Source organism: Gamsiella multidivaricata, assembly GCF_025024155.1.
Source record: "Gamsiella multidivaricata strain RSA 2152 chromosome Unknown BC939scaffold_15, whole genome shotgun sequence".
NCBI lineage: Eukaryota > Fungi > Mortierellomycota > Mortierellomycetes > Mortierellales > Mortierellaceae > Gamsiella > Gamsiella multidivaricata.
In genome coordinates this window covers 117,141-134,520 of record NW_026251723.1, presented here as the reverse complement: position 1 = coordinate 134,520, position 17,380 = coordinate 117,141, and the positions used below count along the sequence as shown (strand labels likewise).

At 49.7% G+C, this 17,380-nt stretch overlaps 7 protein-coding genes across 7 annotated transcripts; 2 read left to right on the top strand and 5 right to left on the bottom strand.

Moving 5' to 3' along the window:
- Positions 1 to 1,577: 1,577 nt before the first annotated feature.
- On the bottom strand, positions 1,578 to 2,924 carry BC939DRAFT_386492 (ammonium transporter AmtB-like domain-containing protein; the record flags this gene model as incomplete). The annotated part of the gene is made up of 2 exons (XM_051551820.1): positions 1,578 to 1,869; positions 1,969 to 2,924. Coding segments are annotated over 2 exons (1,248 nt in total), but the record flags the coding sequence as incomplete, so codon positions are not given.
- Positions 2,925 to 5,100: 2,176 nt separating this feature from the next.
- Positions 5,101 to 6,512, bottom strand: BC939DRAFT_474880 (uncharacterized protein; the record flags this gene model as incomplete). Its single annotated transcript, XM_051558453.1, has 4 exons — positions 5,101 to 5,176; positions 5,203 to 5,635; positions 5,747 to 6,254; positions 6,378 to 6,512. The coding sequence occupies 4 exons, from the start codon at positions 6,510 to 6,512 to the stop codon at positions 5,101 to 5,103; spliced, it is 1,152 nt and encodes a 383-aa protein (XP_051414759.1).
- A 1,646-nt stretch (positions 6,513 to 8,158) lies between these two features.
- BC939DRAFT_443728 (Na+ dependent nucleoside transporter C-terminus-domain-containing protein) lies at positions 8,159 to 10,823 on the bottom strand. The gene is made up of 2 exons (XM_051554581.1): positions 10,105 to 10,823; positions 8,159 to 9,544 (listed from the first exon to the last, which is right to left on the bottom strand). Exons 1-2 carry the CDS (start codon positions 10,636 to 10,638, stop codon positions 8,381 to 8,383), a joined length of 1,698 nt encoding a protein of 565 aa, XP_051414758.1. The 5' UTR covers positions 10,639 to 10,823; the 3' UTR covers positions 8,159 to 8,380.
- Positions 10,824 to 11,068: 245 nt separating this feature from the next.
- On the top strand, positions 11,069 to 11,863 carry BC939DRAFT_69257 (uncharacterized protein). Its single transcript, XM_051561841.1, has 2 exons — positions 11,069 to 11,171; positions 11,260 to 11,863. Exon 2 carries the CDS (start codon positions 11,283 to 11,285, stop codon positions 11,703 to 11,705), a length of 423 nt encoding a protein of 140 aa, XP_051414757.1. The 5' UTR covers positions 11,069 to 11,171; positions 11,260 to 11,282; the 3' UTR covers positions 11,706 to 11,863.
- A 425-nt stretch (positions 11,864 to 12,288) lies between these two features.
- On the top strand, positions 12,289 to 12,800 carry BC939DRAFT_69214 (uncharacterized protein). Its single transcript, XM_051561839.1, has one exon. It carries the CDS (start codon positions 12,370 to 12,372, stop codon positions 12,748 to 12,750), a length of 381 nt encoding a protein of 126 aa, XP_051414756.1. The 5' UTR covers positions 12,289 to 12,369; the 3' UTR covers positions 12,751 to 12,800.
- A 966-nt stretch (positions 12,801 to 13,766) lies between these two features.
- On the bottom strand, positions 13,767 to 15,476 carry BC939DRAFT_443720 (uridine phosphorylase). Its single transcript, XM_051554580.1, has 3 exons — positions 15,225 to 15,476; positions 14,849 to 15,066; positions 13,767 to 14,719 (listed from the first exon to the last, which is right to left on the bottom strand). The coding sequence occupies exons 1-3, from the start codon at positions 15,272 to 15,274 to the stop codon at positions 13,977 to 13,979; spliced, it is 1,011 nt and encodes a 336-aa protein (XP_051414755.1). The 5' UTR covers positions 15,275 to 15,476; the 3' UTR covers positions 13,767 to 13,976.
- Positions 15,477 to 15,628: 152 nt separating this feature from the next.
- On the bottom strand, positions 15,629 to 17,289 carry BC939DRAFT_443718 (ZIP zinc transporter-domain-containing protein). Its single transcript, XM_051554579.1, has 2 exons — positions 17,267 to 17,289; positions 15,629 to 17,173 (listed from the first exon to the last, which is right to left on the bottom strand). The coding sequence occupies exon 2, from the start codon at positions 17,132 to 17,134 to the stop codon at positions 15,740 to 15,742; it is 1,395 nt and encodes a 464-aa protein (XP_051414754.1). The 5' UTR covers positions 17,135 to 17,173; positions 17,267 to 17,289; the 3' UTR covers positions 15,629 to 15,739.
- Positions 17,290 to 17,380: the final 91 nt, after the last annotated feature.

Genomic DNA, 17,380 nt, shown 5'->3' with positions numbered 1-17,380 from the left:
GGAGCCAACAAACAAAACAAATCAGAACGATAGGTATAAACTCCACTCCCCTTACTCGGCCAAGCAAAAGCAAAGGCTCGATGAACAAATTAGGCATAGTGCCGAGCAAAGCAGCCGAACCAGCGCCTGCCCGTCCCTCCTCCAGCAGTCGACAGAGAGCGCAGAATGTGTACAAAACGCATAGTAACTGGAAAATGGTTGGCTGCCTTGGTCACCACTTGTACACCTTGGGCTTGCTATCTATGTATCCTTTTCTTGAACAAGGACTGGTGTGGAGCAATTTCAATCTAATGAGTTAAACTGGATAGAAAGACACGAGATCTCGATCTTAGAGTTATGCCGTTTATTAAACCAAAAAAAAAAAAAAAAAAAAAAAAAAAAAAAAAAAAGAGTGCCTGTGTGTACGTGCGTGCGTACTTGCTTGTATGTGCACTGCATTTGATCCCAGAGCCTGGATCCTTCTCTTTTTCTTTCACTGTTTGTGCTGTGTCCTATGCGCAAGGATCATGTGGGATAGAAAGAAAACGTTATATGAAAAGAGTAGAGTTGTATGAGTTTGTTCGGAAAATAAAAAAGAGTTTTGTTTTGAACCTTGAGAGCTGGGCGAAACGGTTTAACCAACTCGATCCATCAAGCTGAGGGGGGCGGGGCAGTGGCCAATGGTTGGGCGGGGCAAACAGGCAATTGGAACTATCTATTAGACCAAACGGCGATCAACATGGCATCCGGATAACCTTCCATTAGACAGGAGATGCGATGAGCACCCTAAAAATGACCAATGCACAACCTGGTACAACCCGGCGTTGTCTCATCCGTCTTTGCCATTGTTCGCCAAAGAGCGGTATCTTCATGGAGGCCCAGATCTTTCGTGGTCGTCACTCTATGCTAACGAATGCGCGCTGTAACAAGTTCCACCCGGCGGGTCCAAATACTTGTCCGCCCTATAGTCATGACGATGCCTATGAAGCGACATTGGTTGTGGACGTTATTGAGGGAACAGTTGCACCAGCCAGGATGCATCGCACCTTGATCTATCCCGAGGAGTGCTTCGCGTAGCAATCGGCATGATGAGCATAGTAATTTCGTGGAGGGATATGTTGACTATTTACAACCGATTTATTTTGGTCTTCAGTGAAGTTCTAAGAGTGGAGAGGCGAGATTCGAGTAAAATTACATGGCGAAAAAAAAAATGATATGAAAATGACAGCTTGCTCCTTCTGTGTCCACTAATTGCTATCGCTATCGCCCTCCTCCGTATAATCATGCCGGGGCGCATGCGAAAGTCGCGTCGGACGGTTAGCACTCGGCTCCGTCAGCACCGGCAACCGCCTTGGGCGATCCTCATCCTCATCCGACCGCGGTACATGCAGATCCAAGTTCAGCGTAGTCGACGATCCGTTCGTCGTCGTGCCCGCTGCCGTGCTTCCTCCAGTACTGACAGGCGTTCCATTTCCTCCCTTGCTCACGACCCTCTGCAGGCTGCTCAATTGGATGTTGCTCGTACTGCGGTCATCCTTCACGTTCATCGACGAAAGACCCGATTCGGTATCGCCGGTGCGGTCCGCGAGGTTACCCAACAAAGGCAGAAAACCATAGGCGCTCTCACCCATCTGGGCCATATCAGTACCGAGTTCTTCCTCATGGTCCTCGAGACGAAGACGCAGACCGGGAATCTTGTTCATGAGGTAAAGGACGCCGTAGGTGACAACGAAGGACCAGGCAGTGACTGAGACGATGGCGTAAAGTTGGACCAGAACTTGGTGATAGTTACCGTCGAGCCAACCTCCGATCGGCACATCCGTAGCACCAATGGGATAAGAAAGACCAATGATGGATTGCTGAGCAAAGATTCCAGTTAAGATAAGCCCACTATGTTTCAAAAAGAAAAGACACAGATTATGTTAGGATTAAAGAACACTTGCTTTTGATGCAGCGGACAAAAATATGCCAATAGGAAAAATAACTTACATCAAACCACCGACGTAATGCACAGCAAAGACATCCAGGGCATCATCAAAATGGTACTTAGACTTCCAGGACACGCAGACGTTGCAGACGCCAGCGCCGACCAATCCAAAGACGAGCGAGCTCGAGCTCGTAACAAATCCCGCTCCAGGGGTGATCGTCGCCAGACCAGCAACAGCCCCTGTGCAGAATCCGATCAGCGTCAACTTCTTGTTGTGGCGGTAGTCCAACATCACCCAAACCAATCCTCCAACACAGGCGCTCAAGTGCGAGTTGATGATAGTCTGGATACCCCTCGCGTTCGCGGCCAAAGCACTTCCGCCATTGAATCCGAACCATCCGAACCAGAGCAAGGCTGTTCCGATGAAGACGAAGGCAACGTTATGTGGAACAGTCGACGGATGGTTATAGTCCTTGCGCTTGCCCAAGACCATCGCGTACGCAACCGCGGCCGATCCAGAGCTGATATGCACAGGCGTACCACCGGCATAATCCATGATTCCCATGACCGTCAACCATCCATTGGGTCCCCAAACCCAATAGGTGATCACATCATAGACGAGCGTGCTCCAGATGAACAAGAACAAGATCGATGGCATGATCCTCATACGCTCGGCCGAGGCTCCGTACGCCAATGCAGGGGTGATTGCCGCGAACATGAGTTGAAACAGGAAGAAGGCGCTTGAAGGAATATGCGGTGCACTTGGGTGAGGCTCCCATCCGATGTTACGCCCAACGATATGGTCAAAGTTTCCAATAAAGGGTCCACCCGTTGTTGAGAAGGTCAGGGAGAATCCCCAGAGGTACCATTGGATCGAGATCATGGCGACGGCGAGGACCGAGAGCATCATCAGTGAAAGTGAATGCTTCATGCGGGCCATGCCTGCGTAGAACAGACCGAGACCGGGACACATCAGGAAAACCAGTGCGGTCGAGGTGAGCACCCAGGCGATATCGCCTGGCTTGTACTCTGTGGGATCCATTTGTTGGGATCTGTGTGTATAAAGGAAAGGACGCGGAGCAAGCTCAGATGGCGCGCTTTAGCAAAAGAAGAAGAGGAGGAAGAGGGCTGAGCCTTGAGCTGAGCGTATGAGCCAAAGGCGGGAGGGGGGGAGAAAGAGCTCAAGAGAAACGTGGAGTGTGACGCTGTGAGAGTTTGCGTTAATCGATCTGGTGCTACTGTTGCTGGCCAGATCGGAATGTATGCGGATGGTGTCTGTGTGTAATGGTGGTGTGGAGAGTAGGATGGGAAAACACCTGCTTGAGAGAGAAAGAGAGAGTGTGTGTGCTATGTGAAAGGACTGATAACCAGCTGGAGCAATGGTAAGAGAATAAAAGCAAAAACGTGAAAAGACAGAGATGAGGACTGAGAGAAATGAATGAAGAAACACACGGAAAGATAGCATCCCTTTTATATACACGCCATTGGGGATATTCGGAAGGGGCAAACAAGGAGCAAAGTGACAGAGGGACAGAGGGGGATCCTGTTACTGAACTGGTAGCGTGCGTGTCATTGGAATAGGATGGTCAATTAAGAACCCGATAAGGTGTCCACGAAGCACATTCGAGCCCGTATCTCTTTGTGGTCCCTATGGAATAACGAGCGACTTCCTTGGTCTAGTTCATTATACTCTCTGCCTTTAAATAGGGACTGGAAGGATCAAACAAAACCTCCGGTCGGGTTCTTGCCTGGTCTTTCTTATATGGCCATCCCTGCGCAAAGCGACAGTAATTGGAAAAGGAGGAAGTGCAATCCCACGTCCTCAGTGACCCGCAGGTCCAATGTCCCTGAGGGTATGGATACTGCTGGCTGGCCGTCAGCAGCAGCAGCAGCAGTCTGGATCCACGGCACGGAGCGGATCTCTCTGTCTGCTTCAGGGTCCAATCAGTGGGAGGTGCAACTGCAGCTCGGTGTCATGTCATATCGCGATATCGTCCAGTCCGAACCACAAAAGCATCATGATAGGGAACAAGGTTAAGGTTTTTTTCTTTTGGCACATGCAGCAGAGGTATTTTGTCCGGATGCGACTTTCATATGGAATAGCAAGGAGGGGGCCAGGCAGTTCGCGGCAGCGCTCTTTGTCAGAGTCATCTCGGACACGCGGCAGAAAACAACGTACATGTACGCAGAGGAGAGCTGACCAATGAACCAGCCGGAGAAACACCCTTTCCCTCGCATTTCTACCACCACCCCCTTTCTCCAGTCCACATACCCTGGCAGCCCACACTAATATCGGATCTCATCTCTTTTGTCTGCAGCGCATACACGTTATTCTCGCTGACACTACAGGGGCCATTGTCCTCTTTCAGATGCTGACACCCCTCCCCGAGGATCCAGTTTCGCATCCCCTCGTTCGATCCAGTCCAGTCAGTGGAGCAGCATCAACGAGCCCCCTGTACACACGCACTTTCGCAGCTGTCCCTTCCCCAGATATTTCCATATCCAGCCTGCTTAGAGTTTTTTCTCCTTTGTTTGCCAGTGTCTTGGCCATGTGCGCTTATCGGACTACTCCGACAGTCACTTTCTGTAGAAGATTTGATAGGGAATTCGCGCTACAGAAACACATGTATGCACAGAACTATCGAGGGTCGCTATCCGCTAGACTAGACACCCCTCTAAGCGGCGTACCGGCTTTTTTTTTTTTTTTTTTTTTTTTTTGTCGAAGATCCGAAATCAGGTACATGTACAATTGCGGATTCATATCCATACCTCTCCGCCTTAGCGCAGCTACCATCAATCTCCCTCGGCAATCATCGTCATCGTCGCACTCGCGGCATATATCCTCCTGCATTCGAGCGTACGTATGCACTGGGTCCCAGGGGCAGGAGCAGGGACAGGGTCCCGCCGAGAATGGGTCTCCTACAGGAGGCATAGGAATAGAGGATTAGAGGGCCACAAGGAGGAGTGATCTCAAGTTCGGTCATGGAAAGACAGCAGGACCCCAAGACATATTAACGAGTCGCACAAACGACACGTTCGACCTTCAATCCATGTTCCTGAGGATGGTCTGAAAGACACAAATTATTATTTATTTATATTTATTGACAAAGAGTGTTAGGCTGCAGTGTGTGAACCCGTCGTTGGCGGCTGTGCTACGTGGTCCAAGACAGACTTAACGCTTGTACTCTTCATGCTCAGCCTCCTTCCTCTCCCTCCTGCTCTCCCTCCACTTCTTCACAATTGACCCGCCCACGAACACAACCACCAAAACTGCAATCCACACATGAAACACATACCAAATCCCCTCCTTTCCCGTCGGCCAGGCTCCATACAACAACATCCCCAAGTGCACCTGCTCCAATCCAGCAATCAACACCACATATCCCCAAATCCGATGCATCCACGTCGGCACATGGATCTTCCTCGGATCCCGGTTAGGATCGAACGTGTGGAAGATGAATATGCCGATACAGACTTGGAGGATGATGGCAGCAATGAGGGCAACACCTAGGACCGTGTGCGGGTTCGCCTCGAACTCGACCCCGTCTTCGGCATCGGGGGATTTGTAGATCGCGACGATGACGCAGACGAGCGCGGTGATGGCCAAAAGGAACCCGGTGACCTGAAGAGGTCGGTGCCAGCGGAAAACATGATGCAGGTGGGAGAAGAACCGGACCAGCAACGCCCCCAATGGAAACACCAGTAGGAATGCAATCGACATCATGATGCCTATTGAGAAAGAAAAAACGGGTTTAGTATAGCGGAGGGGATCAGCTCTGAAGCACGAACCAGAATAATAATAAAAAAAAAAGACCTTGGATTTCTTTGTGTGGTACTTACCATGGGCCTTGACAAGTCGTTCATACAACTGCTGCGCTGCCAGAATCTGCTCCAGATCTTCCGTATTACTATCGGATCCACTTCCGTTCCCAGTGCTTCCTCCACTCCCAACCGTTCCACTATTCCCACCCTTTGTCGGTGTCGTCGAATTAAACCCATCCAAACTTCCACCCTCCTTCTTTGTGATCGTAAGGGCCCCATGTCCCGTAAACGCATGCCGCTGAAATGTCGCCTTCTGAGGATCCCCACCCGCGTCTGCCTTGACGGCCTGCAACCCGACCGCATAGATCACATTCACAGATGTTGCAGCTGTAGTGATAGGCGCGGTGGCCAAGGACAGTGGACGTGAGAACGTACAGGTGAATTGTTTCGTGGACGAGGTCACCCCGGATTTAAGGGGCTGGATCTTGAAGGGGACCGTGGCCGAGGTTACGGAGGGGGTTCCGTTCATGGTCGCGCTACGTTGGGAGATCACCGCGCCTGTACCCGTCGCATTTGGCCAGCAGACCTACGAGGACGGGCGACGACAATAATAAATAAAGTAAGAAAAAAAAGAAAGAGGTTGAGAATGACGTTTCTTAATTGTCGCTGGACCATTATTCTCTTGAAAATATGTAAAAGTGCAACTTACCGCGAGATCATTGCCAGCCATACCATTTGCACTGCCGCCCATGCCAATACCGACCCACCCAATCGCGATTTTCGAGTACAGCGAGATCTCGATGTTGTTCGGATCCTTTGAGTAGATCGTTGCCGAGATGCACATCTGTTCGCTGCACAGTTGCTGCGACTGTTGGGCCTGACCCGTCGTCATCGACACGAATGTCGTCGCTAATAAGTTTTTTTGAAAGAAAGCGGGGGGAGTGAGTAAGGGGGGAGAGGAGAGGAGGGGGGGGAGGGAGGGGGAGGCCGGTTTCAACGAATGAAGATGGACACAATTTACTTATTTGGATCGTTGAAGTCAAACCAATTAACCAACCGTAAACCTTAACCGTAAAGTTCCAGGCCCTCCTCGGTCATGCAAAGCAATATCAGGGTCCGTCCCATCTCTACATCTCTACATCTCGCTCGATTGTGTCCAATAAAACCCCCGTGCAAGCAATGACATTCGTTAAGCCCATAGTAAGGGAACAGAGTGAGAGAGTGATAGAGGGAGAGAGAATGGATGAGTGGATTGATGGGTGGGTAACGTATCAAGAAGGAGCAAAGGAAGGAGGGAAGGAAGGAGGGAAGGAAGGGGTGTAGGAAGAAGAGAAACAAGAAGGGGCGAGGTGGTTACGAGAGCCGGGAGAGTGGCAGCAAAAGCCAAACCAGCAGCAACCAGAGGCGCCAAAAAAAACTGACGAAAGACCGATATTGTCACACCGCCGCCATGCGTTTGCGAGCGAAAAATTGTGTTCACAGAGATCAATCCCCTCCTTCGTGCATTGTTACTCTCTTTATTAGTCCAAGCGGCTGTACCACAGAAACAATCACTGTTATAAACAAGGTGTGACAGTCTTTGGAGGGGTGTTCAGCTGGTGTAATGAGGCGTTCGCGCGTATTTTTTATACCTGAGAGGATCGAGAGTATGACGAAAAAAGGATACCAGGCGCGTAGAGCGCGGGTACGAAGCTGCAAAGAAGTCCCCATCGTTTTGCAAAATCCTTCGTCAAGCGTATGTATGTATGTATGTATGTATGTATGTATGTATGTATGTATGTATGTATGTGGGTCTGCGAAAAGTGTTGTTCGTCGAATGCTCTAATGGAAGGATACGTGCTGAAAGAAAAGCTCTTGAGAAGTGAAGGAGGCGAAGACGAAGAAAGAAGACGAAGCAAAAGGAGGACGGAAGAAGGAAAATAAGAAACAAAGAGCAACCGTAGAGACAACAATTCTTATAGACGTAAAGGGACGCCTTGCTGACGACTAGCCAAATCGACCTTTCACCGCTAACCGAACTCTGGACTCTGCCCCTCTCCTCCTAGCATTGTTGACAACAACGGAAATTTACTCCGAACTATATACATAAACCCCTAGTAACCGCAAGGGTTGATGTTTCTCAATATCGAATGCCGCTGGGACCACACCGTTCGAATTACTTGCGCGACCGCATGGAGGAAATGAGGGGGACCTAATTTGTCGGAAATGCAAGGGTTGGTTTCATCGAGCTTATCGAGCTTTAGAAATGACCCCTGTGATAGGATGTATTTTGGCTTTGCCTTTTTCGATCGCGTGGGGTGGGGGTCGGACAGTTTTTTTAACGTTGAGGTAGGCTATGCTTGTACGAGTCCAAGACCTATACCGTTCTGGTATTCGCTCCGCAGGCATGTACACGCTCAGAAAAGAGTATGGTTGGTGTTTTAGAATTTACAAAAACGATGCAACGCGACCCGGGGTAATACCTCTCAAATTCATGAAAAGTGAAGTATGTAATAGATAACACACAATGAAAAAAGAGTATATTTTGGTATATATATATCTGGTAGTTTTTTCTTTTTATTAGGGTGTGAGTGTGTGGCGACGATGACGACGACGACAAACGATGACTGTTTGGCGGTACCATGCGAGAGGTAAGAATATGGATACATACATAGACAAAAAAATAATATATAAATAAATAAATAGGCCTAAGCAGCTTCTACCCCTTCTCTTTTACGAAACAATGCCAGCAATACAGGCCGAGATCAGGGTCGAGACCGCACCCGATAAACAAGCCGAAAACGACAGCTTGGCAATCGCCTCCGCACGATCGGGTGCCAACGTCAAGAACAACGAGATCTGGGTACCGATCGATCCAACGTTCGCGAACGATGCCATCGCATACGTCGTCAACAAGGCCGTGCGTGGGTTCAATGTGTCCTGGATCTTCGTGAACTGCCCAAACGCCGCAAACTCGTTCAAAATAAACTTGATACCCATCGCCTCGGCTGCTGGCGTCAGGTCACTGCTAGGAATACCGATCAACCACGCCAGGGGGTACAACACCCAGGATGCGATCTTCTCAATCGAGATATCGACACCATAGAAATCAAAGATCCAGCCGAGGAAGCCGTTGGCAAGACCCAGGAGCGAGATAACGGCCAAGAGCACAGCGATGATGACAATGCACAGCTTGATACCAAAGATGGCTCCGTTCGAGACCGCGTGGATCGCGTTCGACTCACGGTCCTTGTAGGCGGGTGCGACAGCAGTTCCCTTGGTCAGAGGGACCTCCTCCTCTGGGAAACGGATCTTCGAGATGACGATAGCGCAGGGGACGGACATCATACAGCAGGTCAACAAGGCAGTAGCATCAGCACCGAAGGACAGAAGACCCAAGAAGACGGAACCAGAGATGGTCGCAAAACCAGAGGTCAAGACCTGGTGCAACTCTGCGTCGGTCATCTCAGAGACGAAAGGACCGACCAACATCGAGGCCTCGGACATGCCGACGAAGGGTGCAGCGCAGGCAGCAACACACTCAACACCGGAGATATCGATGATATGAATGACGAGCGAGGCCATGCTAGCGACGACAGACTGGACAATGTTGTAATAGTACAGGCACTGGATGACGGCCGCGAACAGGATAATGGCGGGCAGGACCGAGACCGCAAAGGAGCTTGCGAAGGCGACGTCCTCGCCGTGATAGTTGACGGAATTGGGGCCAAAGATAAACTCGCGACCCTGGGAGGCGTAGCTGAGGAAGTTCTCTGCCTGCTGGGCAATGAATTGGAAGACATCGTAGCCGACGGACCAGCGGATAATGAGGAGACCGAGGATGTACTGCATGAAGATACCGGTCCAGACGATCTTCCAGGAGATAGCTTTATGGTTCTATTGGGTGGGTTCAGAATGCGCGCAAATGTGTACATGGGTGTATAAGTGATCTGTTGTGTATATTTACCATGGAGAGGGTAGCACAAAATCCGTTCAGCTGGTTACAAGGCGAGCAAACAGTTGACGCGTAGCATAGAATAATTAGACTGCATTAATGGGGAGGGGGACACGAATAAACGTAGAAGGAGGGAGGGATGCATCGAATGTGATTCATGCCTCATCGGCACATGCTCATCCCATGGAGGGAGGGACACATGCTAATGAGGCAGAGACGAGGACTAATAGTGTATTTGGAATTGGATCCTAGGGATGGGTACCACGAAGAGCACATAGGAAGACATCATAATGCATCCTTTTATGCTAGCAGATACACAGCAACAACATAGCGCGGACTACTAATAGTAAATTCATCATTGGGCAAAAGGCCAAAGGGCCGACCGACAGGCCATTAGCGCCCCTCCCTCCCCCCCCACTACCCAGTCCAAAATGATGCACTCCCTCTCATAACGGCCAAAGTAAAGACATAAGTGGCGGTGGGGTGAGTAAATGGATATTACCTTGGAGCAAGCAATGGTGATCAGCAAGAGGACGACGAGACCCAAGCAGGAGATCAAGCGCTGGCCACGGGTACCATGGATATCATCGGCTCTCAGGGCAGCAGTGAGGATCAAGGCCAGAGGCGGGACACCATACCCAATGACCTTAACCGCAATACTCGGCAGCATGTTCAAGGCCCTAGCGCCTCCGTTCCAGACAAAGGCAATTGGGCCCGAGACGGAGCCCACGGGCAGATGCTGAAGGGCCAACCACCAGACAATGGCAGCATACAGCAACGAGAGCACGAGGACGTTACCGGACTTGTGGATGATGACAGCGGGGATGAAGAGACCGGTGCAGATCAAGAAGGTGAGGAGGTGGTTCAACAGCGACTTATGGCGGTAGTAGAAGCCGAATCGACCATGGTATGAGCGCTGCGAGAAGGTATCATCGTCCTCGTGGTCTAAACCATGGATAGGGTGGCTCTGATGCTGGTCCTCAAACTGGGCCTTTTCATCATCCATGTGGATCGACGTTTGCTTCTCACTCGACATGGCGTGAGAAGGAAAGGAGAGGAGTGTGAACGGAAGAAGAAGTGGGAAGAAGGGGAAGAGGGGGAGGGGAAGGGAAGTTGATTCTACGAGAGAATCAGTTGGGCGTGAAGTGGAGGTATAAGGTGCGTGGGCAACAGAATGTGGAGAATCTGAGTGGGCACAGAAGAAAAAAAAAAAAAAAAAAAAAGACGAGGGATGAAGTTGAGAATATATACTCGGCAACTAAGAATGAAAAATGAACAACAGCGAAAAAACCGAGGCAACAGCTTTGCCTCAAGGGGAAAGGTGCCAGGGATTGAATGAATGAAAGAGCCTAGAAAAGAATATGTTCAATACCTCCACTTGTAAGTGGGTGGGTTTGGGAGTACTTCTCGCGTGTATCTTTTCCTGGCGGATCTTCAATAGTAATATCTTGCAGTAGGATTGGATACCGTCTTCACCACTCGCGAGAGTACCTGGAATGTGGTGTATTCCAACAAACCACTACTCTATCTACAACGCTGGCCTCGCTCGATCGCCTAGTCGTCATCGATGTAAGGGCGATCCATTTCTTCGTTTGCGAGGTCTCACACTCAGCATTCTGTCTGCATCTCTCATCATTTCCTTTTTTCTCACAAAAAGAACATTTTCACATTAGATCCCACATGAAAGAACCACGAGCACTCGCCCTCCTGTCGCGGTTTGTAATGATCTCGGGGTCAGCGACCTTTTTAGGTCAAGACAGCCGCATTACTTTTGGTCCGCAAATGTCTGTCGACTATAGTTCGATGCCCGCCCCAAGGCTATTTACAGGCCCGTCTTTTCTTCCCATCACAGAGACGCAGAAAAGGGTCCAAAACGGTCGGTCCATTCGTCGAGAAAGACAATGTATAACCGCAACGTACGCCACGTTAAGTGCTTGGCTTCTCCTGACTCTTTCCGAAGGTTTAGCGCTAGTTGAGGAGGAACAAACCACGGACTTTTTTTTTATACCAAGGACCATGACGACAAAGGATTCTGGTCTTCATTCCCCTTACTACATTATCGCTCGAACTGATCTGCTTTTTTTTCAAGCGGTCGTTTTCTAATCCCCCCACCGCCAGGAATTGTGCACGACAATACAACGATTAACGTTTTAAACATCCTATTCAAACGTATATATTATTAAAAAAACGGCGTTCAATAACGCGCGTTTGGGGTTACACCAGTGGGTCTTGGTCGAGTAGATAGAGAATTTAATTATTTGTTTGTTTGTTGGTCGTCCTCAATCGAATCGGAAATATACTCTTCCGGGGGATAGACACCTATACAATCGCGTCAGCACATCACCGTCTTTGAAGTGCAGCTTGTTTACTTCCTGACAATGACAAAAGGCTGGCTGATCTGCTTCATCTCACACTTGTCTAATACATTTTCCAGCTCTTCCCCCGCATTTTCTTTTTATGAACAAATAACTGCGCTTTAAAAAATAAAAAAGTGTCCAGATCGCATGTACTCTTTCCACCAGAGCCGGCCAAAACAAGGGCGAACGAGCAGGTGGAACTGGATTGCTGAAATGTACTCTTGCCGCTGTAACCGGTGGAGAGAGACGAGAGAAGAACAATTTGGTAAAAACCGGAGACCTTTGTTACCCCTACGACAGACTGTACTGTGTTTATTTAAAGATGGGCGGGGATTCGAACCTGAGTACTATTACAAGAAAGAAAAAAAAATGCACTTCAACATCATTATGAGCGGTTGACTCTAAGAAAAATGAGCGTTTTCAAATGCAAAAATTCTAGAACCTCAGCCGCGTTTGACCGCTTTCTTTCCTTGTTCGTGAATCCTAGTCCATGGATCATGGGTCAGAGGACTCCATCCCACTTTATTCATTCCGCAGTACTATCTTCAAGATGCACGATATATTCTGATCTGCCAGACCGTTTCCCTCTCTCCTCCTACTTTCACAGCAGGGCTCCATTTTTTTTATATAGCTCAATTTTTGACGCAGCCAATAACAATTTTCGTCAATGTTGCACAAAGTGGAAGAACACGGAATTACACCCTCTTTGGTCGACAACACACTGGAGTGTTGCTGTGTCGATTTCAAGGATCGGCCTCTTTGCCGCTTACATGCGCGACATTACGCTCTAGAACCTATTCTTCATTCATGAATTACAAACTAAAAGCATTGTCAACGATCATATAACAAACGACAAACAAAGACCAACGTGATGGGGTGGCAAGGTAAGGCACAGCATATGTTGAAGTAAACAAACGCGTTCTTCATCAGACATAAGGAACAGCCTGGGAACCAACCCATTGTGAGAACAAAAAAGAAACCAAAAAAGAAAGCTTGTTCTGGATGCCATGCTCAGAAAGGTAGCGATCCATGTAGTCTGGTTACGGTATGAGCAAGGTCAGAGAGGCGCATGATCTCTCTTCCACTTAGTCCCCACCTTCTCTCGCTGTCTCCGCTTTCCCCGGATTCTGCGGAGAAAGAGAGGGACAGACGTAGTGGGGTATGACATGGTCCTTATCTTTGGCGACACGTGTACCTTAAGATAGACTACTGTAATGAAGAGAGGGGAAAGGAAGTAATCCGACTTGCAGAATCGAATTAACGGCGGTTTGGGCCTTCTTTTTTTTGTGCATCTCCTTATGTTACTATTTGTTGTCCAAGTGAGCGAGTTTTGTCGCGTAATGAGTATACCGACATCATAAGAACATGCCGCCTTTTGGACTAGATTATTGCACCCTATTCTCCACTTCCCTCCCCCACAAACCCCCCCCCCCACCCCCCTGCACAAAGATGTACAAAAAGCAACGACAATAGCGTTTGTGGAGATCATTCAACAAGACGAGATAACGAACGATGACGATAGACAAGTAAGGGCATTTGTGCTGACAAAAGAGGAGGTCTTCCCACGCGTTACACGAAAGGGTATATCAACTCTAAAAGGCCATCGCTGTCTGTGAACGAGCGAACAGCTTCACTTTGGTAGTTTATGGTTTAGCGGGGGAGCTTTCTTTACCTTTCACTCTGCTATGTGTGTTTTTGTGGAGAAATTAAGGTTCATGAACGCAAGGTGCGGAGCAAAACAAATGGTGTGCAGTTTATCACGGACATAAACACACGGTCTCTCCTCTCAGACAAACAGCGCCTTTTGGGAATCGTACGATACAACGGCATGCTTTTTTCTCTCTTCAACTCCATCTACAACCATCATCCCATCCTCTTCAACAGCACACCAAGCTTTTTGTTTTTCAGGTCCGAAAGGAAAAAAGAGAATATATACATTTTTCTAGAGAGTCTAACAAAAATCCTGTGTACACTATTCATGCATCCCGCGGACTACCTTTGTCTCTTGTAGTCTGTCTCAGATAGCCCCGATGGCCGACAACGCCCTCTCCCAGACACTGCCTCCATTCGGGTGCAACGCATCCACGCCTCCCAAAGACACCTCAATCAACGAATCGAACGCCGCCTTACCAGCGATCGGCTCCACCCTGATCACATCCTCCTTCGCAATAAACGCATTCGACTTGCGCTGTGCAAACACCATCATACACGCGCCCGCCCGAATGCTGTTCTTCCTAAGTGTCTCCTCGCCATTGGCGCCACTGCTGCCGGACCGGATCAGGGGCGCACCCGTTGAAGTTTTTGCCAAATGGAACAACACAAACGTCTCCATCTCGAGCGTCATCGTTCTGGGCTCATGTCTCACCAGTTCCGTAAAGAGCTCCTGGTTATCGTCCACAAAGTTCTCATCCTGGCGACCCTGCGACGAATAGAACGAATCCGCCGTAGCATTGATTCCGGACCAGACGTGGTCAGACCCGAGCTGCAATGACATGTTCTTCACGAGCGTCTTGGCGATCTCCTCATCTGCCGTGAAGACCTTCGAGAGATGATAAGGCATTGCCACGTCCACGGCCGAGACGTCGTCGGCAAAGTGGTTGACGTTGCGTTGGACGAGGTATGAACCTGAGGGCACACAGATGTCGCCGACGGTAGCGTCGGAGAGGGAACCGCAGGAGCCGAGACGGATGATGATCATGGGGCCATCAACGACCGCGCGGCATTCGCGAACGAAAAAGTCCATCATCGACACGCCCATGCCTGTATCAAATGACAAGGAAATTCAGAAAGAAGAACAAAACCTTGGTTTGTGAAATATTCGACACAGTTTTTTTTTTTTTTTTTCCACGGACGCAATCAAATATGCAAAGGGCTTCTTTTTTTTTTTACCGATGGCAACAATGGAGACTGGCACACCCTTGTAGAGACCAGTGATGGTCAGGAACCCACGGTGGGAGGCGAAGCTGAAGAGGTTCGAGGGAATCGCCTTTGATGCCGTATTCTCGAGATTGACACCATCCAGCGATCGGGAGAGGATGATCGCACGGGCTGGATCACCGACCGTCAAGATCCTGTTCGCCAGCTCGCCACGCTTCACACCGACATGGCTAGAACAATTGAATGAAGAAGAATACGATATAGAGATGAGTTGTGAGTAAAAAGAAAGAGAGTTCATTGACTCGATGACATCAGTAACAAGAACTCTGCTTGAGCTGTAATGGGGCGATCAAGTAAGGTATCCTTTAAGGCAACTAGAACTACTTACTAGGTGCGACCCTCGGCATCCATAGGGAAGTTGGCGTTTGACATAGACATGATGGAGTGGAATAAATGGAAAGAGGAATGGGAGTGTGAAAAGAGGAATGGAAGGAAAGGACCGATGGAGTGGATGGGAGTCGAGAGAAAGAAGTGAGGTGCAACCCTGGCAGTGTTTGGACGACTTTTTATACTTACTGCAGCCCAAAAGGAGAGAGCCGTGGGTAATTTCGGCGTGGGACAGCCATTGATTAGCCTTGTCTCCCCATGCACGCACGTTTTCTGGGTGCCTGAAGGGCGTTATTGATCCATTCTAGAAACCCTATGAACGGCCCACTCAGCCAACACGCCCCCCCCCCTTCATCTGCTGCATCTAATGCTTATTCAAGATCTTTTTTCATTGTCATTGTCATTGTCATTGTCGTTGTCGTTGTCGTTGTCGTTGTCATTTTCATTTTCATTACAGCACAATATAACTGTTTACTGCCTCTAAAGCGACCTGAAGCATCAAAAAGACATGTGCATCTATTCGTTCAGCGCAATGATGGTCATCATGCCCACGCCAATCAACATCGCCACAATCTCCGAAGCGAACTGCCGAGCATCCTTTGCAAATTTGCCGCTCACCGTCAGCAACTCCGGAATCACACCCACCGTCGCAATGTACAAGAACCCTCCCGCCGTGAACGGGATCACCAAATCCCCCGCACGCATGGGAATGCTTTCGATCCCAAACAACGCCAACGCCTGCCCCCCAACGGCCTTTCCAGCCTCGCCCTCGCTCGCGACCTTGCTCATTTCCTCGATCGCAATCCCGGCAAGCGTCCCCAAGAACGCACCGATCGCCGTAATAAACTGGGACATCATCGCCTTGCTGCGTGGGAAGCCTGACTGGATCAGGATCGCATAGTCGCCAACCTCGTGTGGAATCTCGTGGAAGAACACAGCGACGGTTGTCGTGGCTCCGATCGCAGGTGAGGTATAGAACGATGCGGCCATCGCGAGTCCGTCCGTGAAGTTGTGAGTCGCATCTGCAATCAGGTTCAAGTAGGCCGATAGCTTGATGCTGTTCGAAATCTCCTTTTTAGCGGGCTCCTTGCTGTCCTTGTTCACGTCGTCCTGCTCCTTGCTACCCTTACGCTGACGAAGAGTCGAGTCCTTGCTCTCCTCATGGGTGTGCTTATGCTCATGCTTGTGGTCGTGGTCGTAATGGTGGTGGTGCTCGTTCTCTCCATCGACCTTCTTGCCATGGTCATGACTATGGCTATGGCTGTGTCCTCCCTCACCACCGCTCAGCACACGCATGACCTTGTCGATACAGAAGAACATAAAGAATCCGACAAAGATGCCTAGTCCGACTACAACATTCTTCTTCTCGTTCGCCGTGACCAAATCGCCCGAATGCACCTCGCCCAAGAACGAGTGCGGCAAGAGATGCAAGAACACATCGCCCAGCAATCCACCCACCGCAAACGCCACCAACGTGTTCAACGACTCCGGCTTAATATCTGGCGGAACAAAGTACAGCAGCAAATTTGGAATCAACGAGATGTAGGTCGTGCCCAGGAGAGAATTGACCATGGGCGATCCAGGGAACAAGAATGCGAAAAGGGCTTTCATCCGACTGCTCGTCACCGTGCCATCATCGCCAAGGTCTACGCCAGATCCTACGAGATTCCCGTCCTTGTCGTAGATAGGCAGCGCATGGTACAGTTGTTCCTCCTCTCCTGAAGATTTGCCAGCCGCGTGGAAGGGACACTCGCCGGCGTTTTTGGGGTCGACGTTGGCATGAGCGTGGTCCTTGGGCATCTGAGCTTGGGTGTGAGCTCCCTTGTGGGCCGCGACCAGCGTAACAGCAGCCAGCGCCACCACGGCCAGCATTAAGAGCCACCTGGCCCTGGAGCGATTAAAAGTCGCCATTCGCTTCTTTTTTTTTTTTTTTTTGGAATCCGCGTGTGTCTGCTACTGAATGTGCATGAAGAGCGCAGCGATTAGATGACAGACTCTTCTCAGACTGAGATCCGTCAAAGACCTCAGCAGACATGTATTTACCAAGCGATGGCGGTTGTTATCTGGCGAGTAAATCTGGTCGGGAGGCCAGGACTTCGGTAGGCACGAGATGAGTGAGTGGAATGGAGGGAGAGAGAGAAAGAGAGAAGGATCGAG